The sequence below is a fragment of the Phoenix dactylifera genome, chromosome 1 (genome assembly GCF_051530095.1).
Source record: "Phoenix dactylifera cultivar Ajwa chromosome 1, Ajwa_hap1_PhDact_Kaust_v1.1, whole genome shotgun sequence".
NCBI lineage: Eukaryota > Viridiplantae > Streptophyta > Magnoliopsida > Arecales > Arecaceae > Phoenix > Phoenix dactylifera.
Genome location: NC_143190.1, coordinates 62,395,865 through 62,416,466, shown reverse-complemented (window position 1 = coordinate 62,416,466; position 20,602 = coordinate 62,395,865). Strand labels below are relative to the sequence as shown.

Genomic DNA, 20,602 nt, shown 5'->3' with positions numbered 1-20,602 from the left:
CTTCCCATGGGTCGACCCAACCATTCTTTGGGTCGACTCAAAGTCCACTTGGGTCGACTCAACTTCTTCTTGGGTCGACCCTCTCAGTAATTCCAGAGAACCAATTTCTGTCTGTCTTTCTGTCTTGCCTTTGGGTCGACCCTCTCAGGGTTTGGGTCGACTCAAGCTTGGGTCGACTCAACCACTGTTTGGGTCGACCCTCTCAGTAAATCCAGAGAGCATTCTTCAGTTGTGTTTTTGAGGTTCTTCAAGGTTGGGTCGACTCATGCTTACCTTGGGTCGACCCAACTCACTGTTCATTTGTGCCATTTTTGCAGGAGTGTGCCAAATGATTTCTTGATGTGCCGAGGTTGACCCAATCAACCTTTGGGTCGACTCAATCCACACTTTGCTGCATTCTCAAGGTTAGATTCATTCAAATGAACAAGGTCATGTATCTATTTTCAATTAACCAAATATACTGAGAGTAATGAACTTATAAATGAAGTATCAATTTAACTTATAGCATACTCTAGATAATTGCTTGTTAATCATCAAAATAACATTATCATCCTCACCATAGATCTTGTGAAAAACAAATAAAGTCCTCATTTTAACAGACCAAAACTGATAATTGTCACCTTTGAAAATAGGAAGAAGTGGACTTACACCAATACCTGCCATCTTTTTGTTTTTTTGACTCCCAGATCACTTGATCTCTTCTCTTTAATCAACTTTGGAGATGATCTCTTCCTTTGCTCTGACCGTTTGCACGTCTAACCTTGCTCTGATACCATTCTGTTAGAAATGAATTCACAATACTTTTCTGTCGAAGGTACTCAGCCATTTAAGATTGCAGTCACCTCCTCTATTTATATTGAAAAAAAAGGTCTACAAGGCTTTTAAAAAATAACTAAAAGGATGAAATCTCGGCAGAAGTTTCTGCCAAAGATTGTAACTACGCAACTATCTACCCGTTCAAACAAAAGATCCGTAACAGCTTGGATTCGAAATTTAAATTACACCCTACTTTTTATCAGTGGGGAGGGGAAGAAGGATGAAGTGAAGATAGAGGAAGCGAAGAATTAATGACAGTGTTGGTGGAGGAGAATGGAAGGGGAAAAGAAGGATGGTGGGGAGGAGGAGGTGAAGACGGAGGAAATGAAGAGGGTGGTGGAGATAAGGAGAAGGTGAAGATGGAGGAAGTGAAGAAGGATGACAGCGGCAAAGGAGGAAAGGAGGGAAGAAGGAGAGTGGCGGACAGGAGAAAAAGAAAGAGGAGAAGCCCGAGCCAAAGGAGAAGAAGAAGGAGGTCAATTAACTACTACTCCTTCTCCTTAATCTCTCTTTATCTCAATCTATTAAAGTTGGCTCCATTTTCTTCTTAATAGTTTCTTTGAGCTATATTTCTTCTCTCCAACTGCCATAACAGCTATGGTGTTCATAGTTCGCATGCTTTATTTTTTTCTTCTTACATACTTTGTTCCTATTCTTATTACTTTTAATGGATTCTTATTAAATTCTGAAGACTTTTCTAGTTTTCTCGAAGTCTCGGCCTCATGAAGCCACCTCTCTCTCTCTCTCTCTCTCTCTCTCTCAGTCTCTCTCTCCACCTCTCTCTCTCTCTCTCTCTCTCTCTCTCTCTCTTTCTCTCTCTCTCGGTTGCTGTGTCACAGTCCTCATTGACGCCCATGACGGAGCCATCACCAGTCAACTCCCATCTCTTAGTGGGCAAGCCGGAGGACCACTTTGGACCACTTTGAAAACTCAAAACGCTACTTTAAAAATTTTTAAAGATGAGAGGATGTGTCTGAATATCACCCAAACTGGAAGAGGTTAAACCGTAATTTTTTTCTAAAAGAAGGCATAGGAGGAACGTTACAGCTCCAGAATGCAGTAAAACCATTTGATGCTTCTTTGCACATGTAACATTTATGCCTAATACCAGTATAAAACCACTTGAATTTGTAAAAGTCTCAACATAAACTAGTATCAGTTCTTTATGGCACTAGGCCATCCATAGCTCTAGTAGCTCTCTTTCTTTATCACTGTTACGGGTTCATTGGGTGCTCCCTTTCCATGGTGCACCGAAAGTCAACTTTAATGGCTCATTTAGAGAAAATATTATTGCAATGAGTTTTATGATTAAGGACCACATCAGCTGCCTCTTGTATGCTATATCTAAAAAATTCCTCTCTAATTCCATTCGTATGATGGAATTGAGATCACTTCGAAGAGCAGAAGATTTATACTTGAAGGTGATTCTAATACAATTACTCGATGGATATAATGGAAAACTTATATAACTTATAATCCTTTATTGTTGGACATTCTACACTTTTTTGCCACTTTGGAATACTTAAATACTGAACATGCTCTCAAGAAAGCCAACTTTCTTACAGATTGGTCAGATTGGTCAGCTTGTTAAAGTATGATATTGGACTACTTGGATGGGGATGTTGTGCCTCCCGATTTGGCGCTTCAATAGGTACAATGGGCTTTAGTTATTTTTTATGTTCATAATTTGTAGGAAAAATTGATGGCCGGTCCAGTGTTGGACTGGAGCATAAGGAAAAGTCCATGTTGACCGGTGTTTTAGTTTCCAGTCCTTCGCAATTTTGGATTTGTATCTGGAGATAAAAGTGCCCTTTATTCCTCCCTTGGGCGATTCGGCTTCTTTTGTTGCTTTTCCTCTTGCCCGACTCCTCTTCCTCTCATTGTCTTTTTTCTCTCGATCCATGAAGAAACCCTTCTTCGTCTTCCTCTTCCTCTCGACTCAGGAAGAAACCCTTCTTCTTTCTCTTGACCGAGTCCTCTTTCTGTCGATGGAGTCCTCTTCCTGTTGACCAAGTCCGCCTTGATAAGCATACCGAATCGCAGGTAAGGTTCTGCTCGCCCAATGCTACTGGATACCATAATGTTGGCTATAATCAAAGCTAAACCCTAAGCTTCTGATTAACCCTAATCTCTCTCGCTTCCCATTTTTTTGTTCCGAATAAATTTTTGATTTCGGTTTTGAATGTTATGAAATGAATTATTAATTTCGCCCAGGGAATATTTGTTTTTATTTTTTGACAACCAAAATAATGGAATGAATTATATATATTGATATGGACATATATTGGAGGAGATTTTTATGGCCTGCCTTGCAAAAGGGGAGAGGAAAGAAGGAAACGTGTTTTATATGGACAATAAAATCCTATAACTGTGAGGGAGGGTTTAATTATCTGACCTCTGAAATCAGGATACAATTATACATTATTTAATTAGATAAACCAATAATTATGGTAGGTGATATATTGGCATAGTTTTCTGCGAATACATCATATAAGGTTGTTGTTTTCTTTAATTTTATCCTATAGTGTTTCTTAATTTGATGTTATACATCATATAGTTTCCTCCAGTTTCATTTCAGAGCGTGCTAGTTTCATTTCAGAGTATACCATTTTTACTTAATTATGTGGTTTTTCAAAATTATGTCACTATTCTATACTATATTGCATGTTCTAGAAATTATGTCACTGTTATGAACTGTGCATCAGCAAGGGAACAAAAGAACATGCATGCGTAGGGTTACTGAACCAATATTCTGAAGTATGCCAAGGGTTACTTCACTAAGCAGCAGTAGGATGATTTCACCTTTTAGAGATCAACCGCAGGTGAGTGGAGAAAATAACTATTTTTAGATATTGATTAAATGAGTGTTATTCTACACTCAGCTAAAGAAGACATCTCATATGGACCACAACTTCCAAAAAAGATTTCTATCAGAGCACAACTTCAGACATTCTGCCATACCGGTCGAAGGATCAAATTACACCATGTATGACTTCATAAACAATACATTTTTTTTTGTTACTTTTTTAGATTTCAGTTAGAAAAACATGAATCTCTGCATACACACATCTACATCAAAAAGTGTAATGTTGTCTGAATTATGTGGTCTCCTGCCTATAAATACCATGTATAATAAGAATACAAGTGAGTGTCATGGCGTGCCATGGGATTGAAACTATGTGCCATGGTGTGCCAAGGGTTACTTATGCAAATTTTTGAACATATGCAATCTTTTGAAGTGTGCCAAGGGTTCTATCGAAACACAGCTTCAATAATTCTAGCATGCCGATCGAAGGATCATATTACACCATGTAAGACTTAATTGACTGTCGAGCTTCATTAAGTGTCTTCCAATCATATTTATGTGTGGGCATAGAATAATTAAATGTCACCCAGGATTTATTAAGTGTGTTCGAGGCATACTGAACTGTTAATGAAATTCATGGAGAGGATTGGATCAGAGATAGACGATTGCAAATTGAACCACAAAGTCAAATAAAGTTCATATTTCACTTCATTAACATCAATAGAAGAAATTCCATTTAATATGCAAACCACATGACTAAGAGAAAAATAGAAGTTTCAGATCTCCAAACATTACAAACATTCTCCATATTGTTTACACTATGATCTCATTACAAGTCCTTCTGTTGTGCCCAAGCTTCCCGCATCGTCCACATTTCATATCACGTACTGACTCCACTTGAGAAGGTCTTCTCTACTTTTTAGGCCTGCCAAGACTTGTCTTTGTCATAAGGGGTAGAATGTGAATCTCTCCTCAATTTCAAGAATTGGACTAATTGCTTGGGCATATGTTTCTCTATACAATTCAGCTTGGGACTAATTGTCAGTGAATTGGTACAACGATCTGCTGGCCTTCTCGATGTATGCACATGCATGCTTACATGTAGAGGTGATCACGGGCCTTCTGGCCCGCCCAGCCCGCCCGGCCCGGCCCGAAATTTTTCGGGCTTGGGCATTGAAAAAGGGCCCATTGGTCGGGCCTGGGCAGGAAAAGCGGCCCGACCAAAAAAACCGGGCCGGGCCTGGACACTTTAAAAAAAGCCCGGTTCGGCCCGGCCCGAATATAAAATACTGATAATATTTAAAAAAAAAAGAAACCCTAAAACTAAAACTAAATCCTAAACCCCCCCTCCCCCTCCCCTCGCTGAGAGCCGCCGCGACCCCCCCCCAAACCCCCCCCCCCCCTTTCCGTCGCTGAGAGCCGCCGCCACCCCTTCCCTAGCTGAAAGCCGCCGCCCCCCCTTCCCTCGCTGAGAGCCGCCGCCCCCCCCCCCCTTCCCTCGCCGAGAGCCGCCCCCCCTTCCCTCGCCGAGAGCCGCCGCCCCCCCTTTCCTGATAGCCGCCCCTGTAGCCGGTTGCTGCCGGTTTCCCTGTAGCCGCCGCTCCTCTAGGTGTCGTCGCCTCTTCAACGACCGACCGGCAGCTCTTCGCGTCCTTCTCCCCCGGACGGCAACCTCCGCGGCTCCGGTCACCGAGTCACCGGTAAGCTTTTTCTCCTTCTCCTCCTCCTCTTTGATCCCGGATGAATTTTGCCCAAATCCTTTATAGTCAAGCCCGGATGCCCGGATCTTCCGAGTCGGAACTCGGAGAGGGAGAGGTGGGGGGGGGGGGAGCGGGAGAGCTCGGAAGTTCCGAGTCGGAACTCGGAGAGGGAGGGAGGTGGGGACTTCGGAGCTTCCCATCGGGCCGGGTTTTGAGGTGGGGGGGAGAGGGAGGTGCCGACTGCCGAGGTGGCTACGAGTCTTCCCCGTGAGTAGGATGTGAATTTTAAAATGCCTAGCAACCAAATTCAGTGTCAAGGATTTAGGCCTATGGATGAACCATTCACTCAGGGAGGTGTAGGTTGATCAGGTGTACTTTTGTGGGTACATGCTAATTTAGGCTGCCAATTTCTTATAGGTTTCAAAGCATGCTATGCGAAACTTGTTTCTTGTAAAATGTATTTAAGCTAGTTTAAAGTACATAAGTTTTTGCCTCCTCCAGAAAACTGGGCACCCTAGTCAATGGCAAGCGAAAGTTCACCTATTCCTGAATTTTTTGATAGGATAATTCTTATGAACTGAATTTTTTGTATAATTATTTGTATAATTTTTTGATAGGCTTATGTCAATGGCAAGCGAAAGTTCACCTATTCCTATGGCGGATAATGAGCATGAGGATTGTTCACCTATTCATGGAAGAATCTAGTGAGGATGAAGATGACGAGGAAGAGATGGAAGAGGGATTACATGGTTCGGCCATTTAGATATTCTATTAATAACTCTAATAATTATTCATGTTCAATCATTAACAATTGCTAATATTTCAATTTTATGTTTGTAGGTTTTGAGAGTTAGAAGATGCAAGGATGTTCTTCTACAGTTTTCTATTATGGAAGTGGCTTCAAGAATTATGATTACATTTACTTTTGAATGCACAAAGATGCATGTTTGTTATAATGTTAATGGGACAATGTAATTTGAATTTTGTCTAAATATGTAATTGTCTAAGTTTGTAGTTTTTATTGTTGGGTTGTAATTCTCAGCTGGACAATAGTGTTGTTTCATACATTTTATTTTCTTTCTATTGGCTTGAAGATGCAAATTTTTTCTTTTTTAATATTTGTAGATATATCCAAATTACAAAGTTTGAAACCACCACCAACACTATCTATTTGAAATAGGCTACTTATATGGTTAACATTAACCAATTAACCATTGGAGAAACAAAATAAAGATAGAAAAATACATCCAGTTTTAGAGAGCCCATTAAGCTGTTAGGCCATTTTGGCCCATTTCTAGATTTCCAAAAAAAAAGAAATCGGGCCTGTCGGGTCGGGCCTATCGGGTCGGGCCTGTCGGGTCGGGCCTGTCGAGTCGGGCCTGTCGGGTCGGGCCTGGGACCAGATTTATAAGGTCGGGTCAGGCCTGGACAAAAATTTAAGCCCGACAGTCGGGCCGGGCCGGGTCTGGGCATAGCCATCAGGCCTAATTTCTGCTGTAGAGCCCGGCCCGAGCCCGGCCCGGCCCGGGTTTTGATCAGCTCTACTTACATGGCATGTGAAAGATTCGCCACTCGCCACAAGAGCAGCTGCAATTCTGGAGGTCAACTTTGCATGAATAGTTAGTATCCTTTACGTCATATATCCTTATGTTAGACGTAAACATGGATAATCTCCGACCGTCTTCTCCATTTTTATGTAACACTTTCTCAGCATCTAGACATAGGTGGGTTTGAATGTTATATCCTCGATTACGCCGTTCATGCATCATCTGCATTATTTGAAGCTTGATATGGTCAACCATCTTCGGGACGGACAGATGACGAGCCTCCATGATCCAACTATTATAACACTCTGCCACGTTATATGTCATAGTGCCCTAGCATGGACCTGAAAAAATGGCATTTGCCCAATGCTCGGGGTTTGCATGTAGGAGAAAGGTGGTAGCATCAGGAACTTCTGATGTAAGCTTCGTAATTAGCTTTTGGAAAACATTAAGCCTTGGAGTATACGCAACAACATTTAGTAAATCAAATAGCCTGTTTCTCTCAACTACACAAAAATGGACAAGCACCTGCATTGATAATTAAATATCAGATATACCGCATGCTATATTACTTAGATACTTTCTACTTTAAATTATTCAGAATATAATGATACAAACATGATTCTTAAAGTTTTCTTTCACACGACGGATACAATATGAGTGGTAATAACCAGAAAAGTACTTCGGCACCGATTTAATAATTTTCTGATGTCTATCCGTCATAAATGTGAACTGTTGACCACAATAGTCATTGCAACTATGAATAGCTTCTTTGAAAATCCGGCAAAACCAATCCCATTTTTTATCAGTTTTTATATCTACCACACCATAAGCTATAGGAAACATATCATCATTGTCATCTTTAGAAGTGGCGCCAAGCAATACACCTCCATTCTTATGATTTATAAATGTTCCATCTATAAAAATTAGAGGTCGACATCCCTTTATGAAACCCAATAGTGAAGCATGAAAATAAATGAATAGACGTCTGAATCGACCTTCAATTATTTCATACTCTGCAATGCTGTCGGGGTTGGTTTGAAGCATGGCGTCGCAATACTACCGAATTCGGTCATAAGATAGTGATCTACGATCATAAATCTCTTTCATAGCCACCTCCTTACCATGCCAAGCTTGATGATACAACAATTCAACACCATATTTCCGACGAATATATTTTACAATATCACTCGGCTTATATAATGATATATCTTAAAGTTTATCTTTAACAATGTTCGAAACCTAATGTTTTGAAGCCTTCAGATGAGACCGGACTTGTACCCTCCTCCACATGTATGGTTACCGTTCATTTTTTTAATTGCAAACTTTTCACCATTCTCAAGTCGAGAAGCATGGATACAACATTCACATTCTTCATGTGCACATTCAACAGTAACTCGCTCACGATCATTCTTCACGAACACAAAATCTCTGCAATTTACAATACAAAAATTGCAAATGGTGTCACGAAGAGTTTCGACATCCTTGAATTTCTGACCAACGCCCTCTATACAGCTTTTCCAAGCATCTAAGAAATTTCTTTGATTTCATTTTTCTTTAATTGCTGCTCTTGTTTCTTCAACAACTTGACCAAAATTACTTGAGCTACCCTTTGAAAATTTTTTAGATCTCCAACTAATTTCAACACAATGGGATGAGCCATTGTCCATACAATAGGATAAACATAATTTCAGCACACTTAATAATGTCTTTTCAGCTTAAAATACACAAACTAAAATTTCAAATATGGAATACCTCGTATCGATTACCACATCAGCAGCTTCAATCAAGCTTTGAGAATGAGTAACAATCATCTCGATCACCGTCGCATTTAAGTTGACGTGTATTTGATGCATGTTACGAACATCCTTATCACTCATGAGCGTAACAAGCATTCTAAATTTGTTTGGAATATAAAACTTAACTTTTATTATTGTAGAAGATAAATGTCTCCACCTTTCCACTATTTTATTAAAAATTTGATTAAGAATTGTGTCCTCAGAGATGGAAATAATAACAGCCTCGCTACCATAAGACCAAATGGCCATGAAAACCGGCCTACTAGTGTTCTTTGAAGCCATGAAAATGGAAAAAGAAGGGATCAACAAGTGCTTCTGAATCATATTCAGCACAATTTATTTGGACACCAAATGGCAGCTTAGCAGAAAGTCTCTGTTATAATAGAGTCAGGCGAAGAGTGGAGAAGAACAGAACATCCATAAATAGAGAAAAGTTGATCTCAAATGGCGGCTCAGCAAAATATCTCTATTATAACATACTCAGAGGAAGAGTGGAGCAGAACAGAGCAATCATAAACACAGAAAACCTGATCTTAATTCCCCACGGCATAAGGCAAAATGGAAGAAGATGGGATATAATCAGCTTGCAATCTCAACCGCACGACACAAGTTTAAACAGAAAAACAGAGATCGAACGGAAAACAAATGCGTAATCTGCTTGGAATATCAAAGAAGAGAGGACTCAATTTTCCGCTTGGAATCTCAACCGCACGACACAAATTCAAACAGAAAAACAAGGATCGAACGGGAAACAAATGTTTGGAATCTCAAAAAAGAGAGGACTCAATTTCTCGCTTTCAAAAGTCTTTTGTTGGCCATGCGATCAGGGAATATCAGGATGGAATTCCAATGGACACATTCTCTCGCCTTCAAAAGCCTTCCGTTTGCCACACGATCAGGGAATATCGGGATGGAACTCCAACAGACTCAATTTTCTGCCTTCAAAAGACTACTGTGGGCAAAAGTCGGGGCATATTCGGTACAAAAACTTGAATGATTAATTTTTCCAGAGACCGCGAATTATACTTTGGAGAGCCATTGGACCGGATAATTCATTTTGGGTCAACATGGACGGTTTGTTATAGCCGAGTCATCCGGAGGGTGGGGAATTAATTTTCCCTAATTTGTACCTTGTTTTTCCTTTCTTCTTCTTCTCATTTGGTACTACCCAAAAAACAACACCAAAAGAAAACAAAAACAACCTGAGGAATGAAGTGAACCACACGAAACAGGCCTGGGCTTGGGCCAATTGGGTGTACGGCCTGCGCCAGCAGAGGGGAGAAACTTCGTTCTCTGATGCGATGACGACCCTCCGATCCCAGAGCCCATTGACGCGCGTTCGGACGCTAAGCGTGCTTAAACCCCATTCCCACCCGTCGGCTAGGGTTTCTCCCACTCGACACCAGCGGCGCCGCGCTCCCCAAACCCCGTAGCCGTCGGCAGAAATGGTGAAGGGCAGGCAAGGAGAGCGTGTCAGGTTCGAGAACTCTCTCCTCTCCTCTTCCCCTTTCGTTCTCTCTATTCCTCTCTCCTGTTCTCATCGTCTCATCTCCTCCAATCTTCTCTCTCTCTCTTTCAGGCTCTATGTTCGAGGAACGATCCTTGGATACAAGAGGTAAGCAAGATTCCGTTCGCTTAACCAATTTCGCTTTTCCCCCAATTTGTCGCTTCTTTTCTCACATTTTTGTATGGGATTTTGATCAGATCGAAGTCGAACCAGTATGAGAACACGTCGTTGATCCAGATCGAGGGGGTGAACACCAAAGAGGAGGTCGCCTGGTACTGCGGCAAGAGGATGGCGTATATCTATAAGGCCAAGACCAAGTCGGACGGGAGCCGGTACCGGTGCATCTGGGGCAAGGTTACACGCCCCCACGGTAACAGCGGTGTTGTTCGCGCCAAGTTTAAGTCCAACCTTCCGCCCAAGTCCATGGTTTGAATCCGATCGATGCCTTTGTTTTTCTCTTCCCCTTCTTTGATGGATTAAAAGCTGTTTGCAAGCATGATCGTGTTTTGCTCACTGTTTTTGTTATCTGATTGCAGGGTGGGAAGGTTCGAGTTTTCATGTACCCGAGCAACATATAAGGTTAGCTTTCAATGGCAGTCGATTTCCTCACTATTGAAAACATATTTATTTGAAGATTATTAGTCGTTTGATGCTATTTTTGTTTGTTCTGTTTGATGATTGGCTTTGATGAGACTTTATTGATTGTTTAAGGTTTGCTACATCTACGTCAAGATGCCGTTTAGGTTTCCGTGGTGATTATTTTCGTTACTTCTTTGTTCTTGAACGTTCATTTTGATTACCTAATTGCCCTCGTTTGCTAATTAGGGTTTGAAGCTGGTCTTTGCTATGTTATTTTGTTGGCTGATTTTATAATTATTAATTATGCACTATTCATTTAGTCGTTTTCTGTTAATTGTGAATATGTTAATAAAGATGTTATCAAGAACTTAATATACTTGGTTGATTCTGAATATATGCTATACCAAGCGTCTAGTCATATGTTTATTTTTTAAGTGTATTAATCTAGGTAACATTTTTCAAATAATACATGGTTAGTGCTTTATTTATTAACCTGTTCTTTTTAGGGTTTGATGCATCTGATCCTTGGCACCAAACATAGGCGCACACAGAAGAAAGGAAACATCAAGTTGTTCCTATTGAGAGTGCTGACTATTGTAGTAGATAAAGTCTTTGGGGGTTGGTACCAAAGATTTTAGGGTTCCTATCGGGCCAATGATATATTGCACTGGAATGGGATTTTAGGGTAAACACTCTCATATCCTTGGCTTCTGGATACCATTGTTGATAGACATGGATTGGCTATCTCGTAACTTTTAGAAATTACCTTCCAACTTTATCTTTACATCTCAATTTTTCATTAAAAATTAATCATGGTTGAAAGGGATCTCATCATAATTTTGTGAAATTTTGGAGAAGTGATTTAATTTCAGAAAATTTTGTGAAACTTTATCTTTATAATGTTTGTCCTTGCACATTCCGCATGAGGTGTTTATACTTGAAAGAAAAAAAAAAGAAGCTTGGGAATGGCATGCACAAAGTTAAGAGATATTGAAATAGAATTTGCTCTTATTCCACTCATAGATAAGCGTTAAACCAGTAAATACTGTGGTAGATAATTGACTTGATTCAGAATATGGCTTTTATCATACATAAATAATCTCTGCATGTACCCTGTATGGGCATTAAGCGGTTCTTTTATCAGAAACATATATGGAGGTTCTTTGTTGCAACTTTTCTTTTTCTCAATTCAAATGCTTAGATATGATGGTAGATTTCCATTTCCAGGGACCATGGCTTCAACTCTTTTGCGTAATATATAGTAAACTGCAACTTATACGGCAATATTTTAACTCTTTTGGGTAATATATATATATATATATATATATATATATATATATATATATATATTATTGCTTTTATATGCTATGATGCTCTCTTTCATTTTGTTAGAATGCTCCAAAAAGTTCCTTATATTTTTGTCACATAAACTGGCTGTGAGTGATCAAGATAGCAGTTTGACCAATTGATTGTGATGTGGCTGGTGGGGAAGCTTAAATGAGAAGTAGAATTGTACAAATCTTTTCTTTAGAATACAACATATCCAAGTCATGTAAACATACAAGTGTATCTGGCTAGCATTTTGTATCCAAACCTTTATTTCTGTTTCTGCTTATGTATAAGATATTCGCACCATGCTCATAATGCCCCATTGCCTTATAGTTCTCATTCTTGTGATGGCAAATGCTCACAATTGCTGGGATTCTAATACCTTGTTTTCTTTCATGTTTAGGTATGGTGATGTGCGGTGACTTGAAGGCATCCTGGAAGCTGAGTTAATGACATCTGCTTTTAGAGGTTTTTCTTTTAGAATATCAAAGCTGATGTTTTATACCAAGACCACTTACTGTTTCTGCAGTCTCCCCTTTACAGATGTGGAACTTAAATTTTTGCCATTAGAAGGTTATTGCATTTTGGTTTGTTTCGTCTATTAATAAATTAACCTGAAATGTTGTTGGGGTCTAGAACGAACCCAGGATTGAGAGGACAGATCCGCTTTGGAGAAGTGATGATTACCATATCAATACTGAGGATCACAATCTTCAATTCTGGCTGGGGATTAGTTATATCAAGCAATAAGTCGGGCTGGGGATTAGTTATATCAAGCAATAAGTCAACACCTGGCACATCACAGGAGACATTCGGCCAACCCTATTTGAAAATCCTGTAAATCTTGGCTAATCTTGGCTTTTAAGTATTTGTTTAATAAAGCATGCAACAGGTTTTCAGATGAGGGATTATGTTCTCTCAATATTAGGACAATGCTTATTCATCGGGATAAACTAACGAAAATGTGCTTAGCCTGTGGGACTCCATGTGTTAGCGGTGGAGTTTCCATATAACTTGCAAAACATCAGTTATTGGGTTCCTTAATAAGTGTTAGGTCCCGTGACCCCCTGTAAGATTGATTGTTGGGTGCGACGCCTAAGTTTTCAAGGTGGAAAAAAGATGCTTAAGCTCTGAGTTCATCGCATTGTCCAAATGTGATGCTGCCCATCACCCACAGTCCAAGCTGGTAGTCAGGATACTATTTGCATATGAAATCTTGCAAGCAATGGTGGGAGACGATGTTTGTCATACATGATCTAATAAATGTATTCTTTTTTTCAGTTGTTGTATTTCTAGTTCTTCCCGAGTCGAACAGTTAACCTGTTGCCGAACATAGGGTTACATGTGATTGATGTGAATATGTAGAGTCCCCTGCAGGCTTGAGAGAGGTGGTGTTTTACGGAAGGCTTGAGTTAGCCTGACATGCGCGAACATCAATATTTGATCAGTTTGTGTCCTTTTCGCTGCATCAAAGTGGAAGCACGGAGCTTTGCTTCCACCAAAATGGTCCAAGTTCAAAACGTAAGAGCCTTGATTAAATATAAGGACCAGATGCCTTCCGCTTGAACACATTCAGTAGAAACACTTTTAATCCAACTGGCACTAAAATGATGCTAAAGTGACGTATTCACACATGAAGTAACCTACGAATCGAAAAGAATATGAGCAAACTTTTCACCGGCATCGAACATTCTCTGGTGAAAAATAGGTGAGATTTCCTCCCTCCCTCCCCCCTCTTCTTTTGGTCCAGCAAAAGAAAAGAAAAGCTAAGCTTGCTAATATAAACAAGGTGGGCACATCTCTTAGATCCTCAGAAAACTAGTACACCTGCATGATTGACATTTCCTGGGATTTCGACATCTGAGATTTGTTACAGCTTACGCGTCCCAGGCCACGTGTCCCGTAGCATTTGATATTGGCTTCCCTCTGTCTCCGTCTCCATCAACAAATCCCTGATAGAAGTGGCAAGTGTGCTCCCACTCTAAAGAAGGACCAGGGGACAAGGGGTGTCGAGCATAAATAGGTGGTACTACCCCTATCTTTTCAAGTCTACCACAACAACGCTTATGTTGTCTTTACTGCCCCGAGAGATTGCGAGCTCAGCCAACAAAGCAGCAGCCTCGGCAGCAGAACGCCCGGTAACCGCCTCGGGGAACATTCTTGCGGTCCGACCACTGAGACATCGTCTTGTGAGCCTGCATGCCACCTCATTGGACACAACATCCCACAATCCATCACTAGCCAATATAAGGAACTCGTCCTTTTCTGTTCGATCGATCACGTTGACCTCTGGTTCTGAGGTCACATATGGTTTGAGGTAGTAGTCACCTGCACCAGTGGGACAAATGGCCAAAATAAGAACACAAAAAAATTTCTTCAACAAATACACCACATATTACAGAATATACACTGGCATGATCTTCATGGTTGATGTGACTCACTGATCTCCTGCCATGCCATTCATTTGATGGACCCCTTTATAGACATGTATGAAATAAGAAAACACTTTCACTTGCTGACACACTAAAATCTCCTCATTCCAATGCTTCAAAACAAGAGCATTTAGTTAGGCAAGATCGCTGAACAGACAAGGACTTTCGAAACTTCCAGTCCAAAATGTGATCAATGGGGTATGTAAGTGAGATTCAAATTCTAACTGACTTGACACAGCATAGTGTGTACAAGTCAGTCAGAAAGCAGCTTCAACATTGTCTGAAATGAATATATGTTCAGTTTCTATACACTCTATTTGAAAGGCTCATGCAGTGCTAGATTAAAGAACAATAATTCCTAATATTGTACTGATTCACAGTATTTTAATTCATTAAATTGGCATGACTAAAACTAATGAAAAAAAAAAAGAAACCATGTTACCCTGCAACTTCAAGAACATCATACATGAGAGTTATCAGAATGTCAAAAACACATTTATCAAACTACATCCCACAAGGCATGGAGTCTTAACTAATCTCTAAGATCTAAAAACATGACGAATTTCAGAAACCCCAATTCCTTGAAAATTTAAAATTGTTCCCCAAACATGTCGAGTTGACAAGTCACTCTATAAGTCTTCCCCCCATTGACAGTCTGCCCGGTACCAAGTACATTACATTCTACACAGTGATTTCAGTTACAGGAGGCACACGACTGAGCTTAAATATATGAAATTTGGGTCTATTAGCTACAATGGATTGAAATCAACAGATCACTGTTACTGTATCATTATAAAGCATAATTGCAGATAACCTGGTAAACTCTAAGTTTCAGTTTTGATTGAAGGTTATCTTAACTATCACTGCCAACTACCATTAAGTAAATCCAACGTGAGTGTGGCTGCCACAGGAGACACATACCGATAGATCTAGAAGTAGCCAGCACTCCTAAGACACGGTAACCGTTCCAGTTGATGACCCTCCCTCCAGCTGCTTCCACTCTTTCCATCTCATCTGGCCTGTCAGGCTGTACAAGCAGAAAATTCTCACCAATATTATTTTAGCGTACCTATGTAAGCAGACACATTAAATGCACAAGCAACCAAAAGACATTGCAGACAAGTCTTAGAACCCAACAAGAAGCTTAGTTAAGAATCAAAATAGAGCATCCAGCATTGCATCACACGTGCCAGGAAATTCAGGAGCCTAATGAGAAACGGAGCTTGTGAATTTTCACACTGTTAAGCCACTGTGTCTACAAACTGCAAAAATTAATATCATGCATATTTTATGAAAGATGCATTTAATCAAATCCAAGATGACTCAGCATTAACAGGTGAGTAAAAAATTTCAGATCAATATTCAACAACCCATATGGTCTTGCAAGCAGCGATTGCCAATCTTAGATAGGAGTTGATGCATGCGTTCTACAATCTGAGGCAATTTCCCTTGCTGACGAGTTCTCAAATGTTAGCAAGTAGCAACTCTGCCAGTCATAAATCATGATTTCTTAGGATATAGTCCAACCAGACAGAACCGATGGAGCACACGTTCCACAAACTAGAATCAGTTAAGGGCGTAGCAAGTAGCAACTTTCCCAGTGATAAATCATGATTTCTTAGGACAATCAAACCAGGCAGAACTGACAGAGCATACATTTCACAAACTAGAATCAGTTAAGCATGTATTCTGATTTGCTCGCTAAATTGTAAGTTATAAAGAAAGGATCTATGATGATGGTTGAGGATGCAGTCTGACATGATAGTTGCTATTTATATATTACAAATGATTGCATGTCTATGCATAATGTGAGATTAATTGGTTTGTGGTTTTCAAATTAAGGAGGAAATGCCATTCATAAAAAGCCACCACTTGTGGAAGAATGTTGTCAAAAAAAGATGCTTGTCAACATCTGCCGAAATTTTATTGCGGAACATATGAAAGAAAAATTATAGCAACATCAAGAAAAAAAGATGTTCAATCTCAGTAAATGTTCAGCATCTCTTTAAGAAACTGGAAAATCATATTCATTGCTATCCATCTCCATGAACAATTGTCAACCACTGCATGACCTTTATCTCTGATATTCAATGCAACTAATAAAGGCCAATCATCGTGGATCCATGGACATTATAAATGAAGGCACTAACACATGCATTGTTACTAACAAGGTGTAGATGTGTACACAGGGTTGCAGAGGGATGCTGTTGGGTTTAATGCTCTCCTCTAAACCCATAACTTTCCTTAAATTTTTTGTTGGCACACAAGATGTCCAAGTACTTCAGTAGTTATCCAAGCTACCCATAAGGATTTATCCTTCCTACCCAATACATGTCTTCCTAAACAATTTAAGATATACTCCTAACAGTAATTCTTGGAAAAGATCATGATGACCTATCTACATTACACCAGATATCACAAGGCATTATACTAACTTTTAGTCAGTGTTTAGAAATCAGAAGTGAAGATGCAAGGAAAGAGAAGTTGACAGGGAGGATGAGGAAGGAGGAGGAGCCATTTGAAAACAATGATCCTAACAATAATTACAATGGGAATGACCTTGAAGCACTATCAACATTATATCCGATATAGCAAGGTTCCATACTAACTTCTTCTCGGGGTTTAGAATCAGAAGAGAAGTCAGATGCAAGGAACGTGCGGTTGAAAGGGAGGATAGGGAGGGGGGAGAAAGCAAGCAGTCCTTAAGGTTTCATCAATCAGCCCTCAAATAGTTCCATGACAACAATCTTCAAAATCATGAGGCAGGCAGCCAGGTAGGCATGTGTACATCTATCCATCCATCCATCCACCTGTCCATGCATTCATGCATACATATGCTCGCGCACGATCATGCATATACATGTATTATATCTGTATCATTCCACAAACTAGTTAGTTTTTCTATATTTTTGAGAAACTCAGTTTCAGTTCAATTTGACATGCTTTGTTATCTTTTCATAAATAGATTTGGATTACAGTTTTAGGTGCATACGTCATAAACTAAACTTAAAAAGAATTACATTTTGATCCCTTCAACTTTTCCCTTGTTGCACATAGACCTGCTGCACTCTAAATTTTTTTAAATTACAACCTTGATGTTACATTCCGATGCAATGCAATCCTTATTAGTGAAGTTTAAATAGTTGCTTCTTTATTTCCTTCTTTGGTCGGTTTGAGAAAATATATGTTATCATTTATGTTTTAGAGCATTATACTAAATGACAGGTTAAGCGGTTAAACAGGTTAGACATGTTTTTAACGGGTTAAATGGATTGAAACATGTTAAGCGGGTTGGGTTAAACAGATCAGAAATAGATTAAGCATGTTTCAAACAGGTTAAATAGGTTTTAAACAAATTAAACATGCCGGATCATAACCCGACCAAATTATTAAATAGGCCAAAACAAATTAAACGGGTCAAAGGTTTAAAACTGAACTCAGTCCAAAAGGTTATTCCATCATTATTTTTCTAAAAAAAATCCTCTGATTGTAATATGTGACTGTCAAGTTAAATTAGGTTCAGAAGACCTAAGAGATGGTCCAAATAAATAGACTCTCAGAATTCTAAACTGAAACCTGAAAAAAGCGAGGGCATTCCGGGAATAGAAAGAGTAAATCAAATTAACAAGATTCCACAGAGACCAAACTAAAGCTATCCTAGAGAGGTATAGAAATAATAGAATATAGGTGTGGGTTGTGGAGCCCAAGGCTCTTCCCTTCTTTTCTTTGAATCCCACCTTCCCACGCGCGACACATGTAGGAATCATAGGCAATTAAAGGAATTTAAAACATAACTGGAATTGTTAGGTACAATTAATAATGGATTAAGGCGAGCAAATCAACCTAGGGTTACAGTATAGTATACCTTGTGATCCGAGGATAGGGCCACGGCCACACCGCCGCGAGAGAGTACCGCCCTCGAGTCCCCGCAGTTGGCCACCACGATCCGCCTCGACCCCACCACCGCCACCACCGCCGTCGACCCCACCGTCCTCTCCGCCGCCTCCGCCCCCGACCCCGCCGCCGCCTCCGACACCTCCCCGTCCACCCTCAAGAAGCTCGTCGCCATCGCCTCCTTCCACCGCCGCCCCTCCTCCCCCTCCTCCCCCTCCCCCTCCCCCCGCTCCTCCCCGGCGGCGGCCACCACCTCCGCCAGCACCACGTGGAGCCTTTCTCTACACGCCTGCGCCACCCACGCCCCCCCGTGCCCATCGTACACCCCGAAGAAGTCGTAACCTCTCGCCGCTACCGCGAACCCCGGCGGCGCCACCACCACCGCGTCCTCCATCTCCCTCCGCCTCCCGATCAGCGACACCGCCCCGTGCCACACGCAAGCGTTCTTGCCCTCGGCTCCGGCGGTCAGGACAGCTGCCGGCAAGTCGGCGTCGGGATCGGACGGCGGCGACGCCGCCGAAGCCGACGACGACGAGGTGGACTCGGAGAGCTCGGAGGAGTCCGAATTCTCCACCCGGTTCCGCATCCGCTTGATCACGCCGTCCCGCCCCTCGGCTCTCAACCGCCGGATCTCCAGCTTCCGTCGGCGGGCCGTCCGGTACTTGTTATCAGAAGCCCCCTCCATTTTAGCGTCTTTACAAAGAACCCGCTCACCGTCCCCTTTCTTTCCTCCTACATCTCCTTCTCTTCCTCTAGTCGGAGGGTATTCGGACTCCGTTTCGTCGGTCATGATCTCGGTGGGAGACGAACAGAGAAGGCCGGTCGGGCCTCTCTATTACTATTATCATTAATAACACCGCACTGGGACCAAAGGCCCCCGCGGGTGTGGGGCGCACAACCGTCGGATCGTCCGCGGATGACGGATGCGGGCCACCTGTGTCCGCCTCGCGCAGGGTCGTACCCCCAGGCGCATCTCGACGTGGATACTTCGAGGTGGAGACGTGGACGGTATAGATGCAAGGACGGGCCACACGTGGCTCGGCGGATGGGCGCTTGGTACTTGGTCGTGGCCCCCACGGGTGGTCCAGCCAGGAGCGGAAAGGGGTGGGGGAGAGAGATGAGGGACATTTTATGTGGAAAACGAGGAGCGTGTGGGGCCCGCAGAGGAGGAGTTTCGCAAGGCGGGACACGTGGAGGCACGTGGAATCACGGGGTGGTGAGCGGAACGGAGAACGGTGGGATGTTTCGGACGGGTTTAGGTGGACGCGTGTCGCGCGGTACGATGGCCGGCTGGGCTGGTCCCGATACGGAGCTTCTCGTGCGACATCCCCGCCGTTAATCTCGTCAAGCAAACGGGAAAAAAGACGGGACATTGGGAATGGCCCGTTGGATCCGTCTGATCGGTGGACCTTTAGCGACGACCCTGATGGATCTTGCCACGGTAGGAGATACGGGAGTTCTTTGCGTTCTGAATGCCGCCTTCTCAATCTCGCACCTTAAGGGGGCGGTGGATTCGTGTGGCTAACTCTCACTTTTGTCATCGTTGGGACACGGCGACGGCAATGGAGTCACGGCGCCAAACTTTCAAACAGCTACATGCATGCAGGCACCATGTACCCGCACCTCTTTTTCCTATTTCTAGGCCATCTACGTAACTTTCGGATGTGATTCTTGTGATGTGCATGTTTCCAAGGTCCGTGACATAATTTTGTTGTGAAATATTCATTTTATATGGTAGCTAAAACCAATCTTTTTTTCCTTGTTCTATTTCTATAACAATTAATAGGACTTTGCATGGTCGCTCGAATCCTTTTTAGGAATGACAGGTAATTCTAGATGGCTGTATATGACCATTGTGTTGTTTTTTTTTTTGCTGTTATTGCATAAATGATGAGTTTACAAAGAGGTGTGCAATTTTAATGGATGATAATTATGTCATTAACTTTTTTTTCCTCTCGAGAAGAGAGAATTATCATCCATGCTGGAACCCAAAATCTCTAGTTTCAAATGACCGAACTATGTTTTCGACAAAATATTTTTTTATGTATAGAAGCTACTAAATATTACTTCTGTTATCGTGCATTTTGTATGTTTTTTTCTGAAATATTAACTTCAACTCCTCCAGCATTCATTCGCATTCAAGGATGAGCACGGATGCGGTGAACCATTACTTCCATTATAATCAACTTTAGGTTG

General features: G+C 41.5%; 2 protein-coding genes and 1 long non-coding RNA gene across 8 annotated transcripts; 2 read left to right on the top strand and 1 right to left on the bottom strand.

Moving 5' to 3' along the window:
* The first annotated feature begins 2,790 nt into the window (after positions 1 to 2,790).
* LOC149768812 (uncharacterized) lies at positions 2,791 to 6,352 on the top strand. 2 transcript variants are annotated; one of them, XR_016398517.1, is made up of 4 exons: positions 2,791 to 2,859; positions 3,699 to 3,802; positions 5,940 to 6,071; positions 6,163 to 6,352. It is a non-coding gene; the product is annotated as an uncharacterized LOC149768812 (long non-coding RNA). The 2 variants fall into 2 exon arrangements; XR_016398516.1 differs by having other exon boundaries at positions 3,522 to 3,802.
* A 3,543-nt stretch (positions 6,353 to 9,895) lies between these two features.
* LOC103723425 (large ribosomal subunit protein eL33w) lies at positions 9,896 to 12,670 on the top strand. 3 transcript variants are annotated; one of them, XR_016397909.1, is made up of 7 exons: positions 9,990 to 10,142; positions 10,245 to 10,280; positions 10,370 to 10,598; positions 10,709 to 10,751; positions 10,884 to 10,924; positions 11,258 to 11,436; positions 12,484 to 12,670. XR_016397909.1 is itself a non-coding variant. In XM_089926381.1 (5 exons), the coding sequence occupies exons 1-4, from the start codon at positions 10,111 to 10,113 to the stop codon at positions 10,748 to 10,750; spliced, it is 339 nt and encodes a 112-aa protein (XP_089782507.1). In that variant the 5' UTR covers positions 9,896 to 10,110; the 3' UTR covers position 10,751; positions 12,484 to 12,670. The 3 variants fall into 3 exon arrangements, 1 of the variants encoding a protein (XP_089782507.1); XR_016397904.1 differs by lacking the exon at positions 10,884 to 10,924; XM_089926381.1 differs by lacking the exons at positions 10,884 to 10,924; positions 11,258 to 11,436 and having other exon boundaries at positions 9,896 to 10,142.
* A 1,168-nt stretch (positions 12,671 to 13,838) lies between these two features.
* On the bottom strand, positions 13,839 to 19,541 carry LOC103723431 (putative protein phosphatase 2C 8). 3 transcript variants are annotated; one of them, XM_026800081.4, is made up of 3 exons: positions 18,378 to 19,450; positions 15,434 to 15,539; positions 13,839 to 14,408 (listed from the first exon to the last, which is right to left on the bottom strand). In XM_026800081.4, the coding sequence occupies exons 1-3, from the start codon at positions 19,194 to 19,196 to the stop codon at positions 14,116 to 14,118; spliced, it is 1,218 nt and encodes a 405-aa protein (XP_026655882.4). In that variant the 5' UTR covers positions 19,197 to 19,450; the 3' UTR covers positions 13,839 to 14,115. The 3 variants fall into 3 exon arrangements, with proteins under 3 accessions (XP_026655882.4, XP_088565171.2, XP_088565162.2); XM_088709045.2 differs by lacking the exon at positions 13,839 to 14,408 and adding an exon at positions 14,516 to 14,625 and having other exon boundaries at positions 18,378 to 19,538; XM_088709036.2 differs by lacking the exon at positions 13,839 to 14,408 and adding an exon at positions 14,537 to 14,792 and having other exon boundaries at positions 18,378 to 19,541.
* Between the last annotated feature and the right edge of the window lie 1,061 nt (positions 19,542 to 20,602).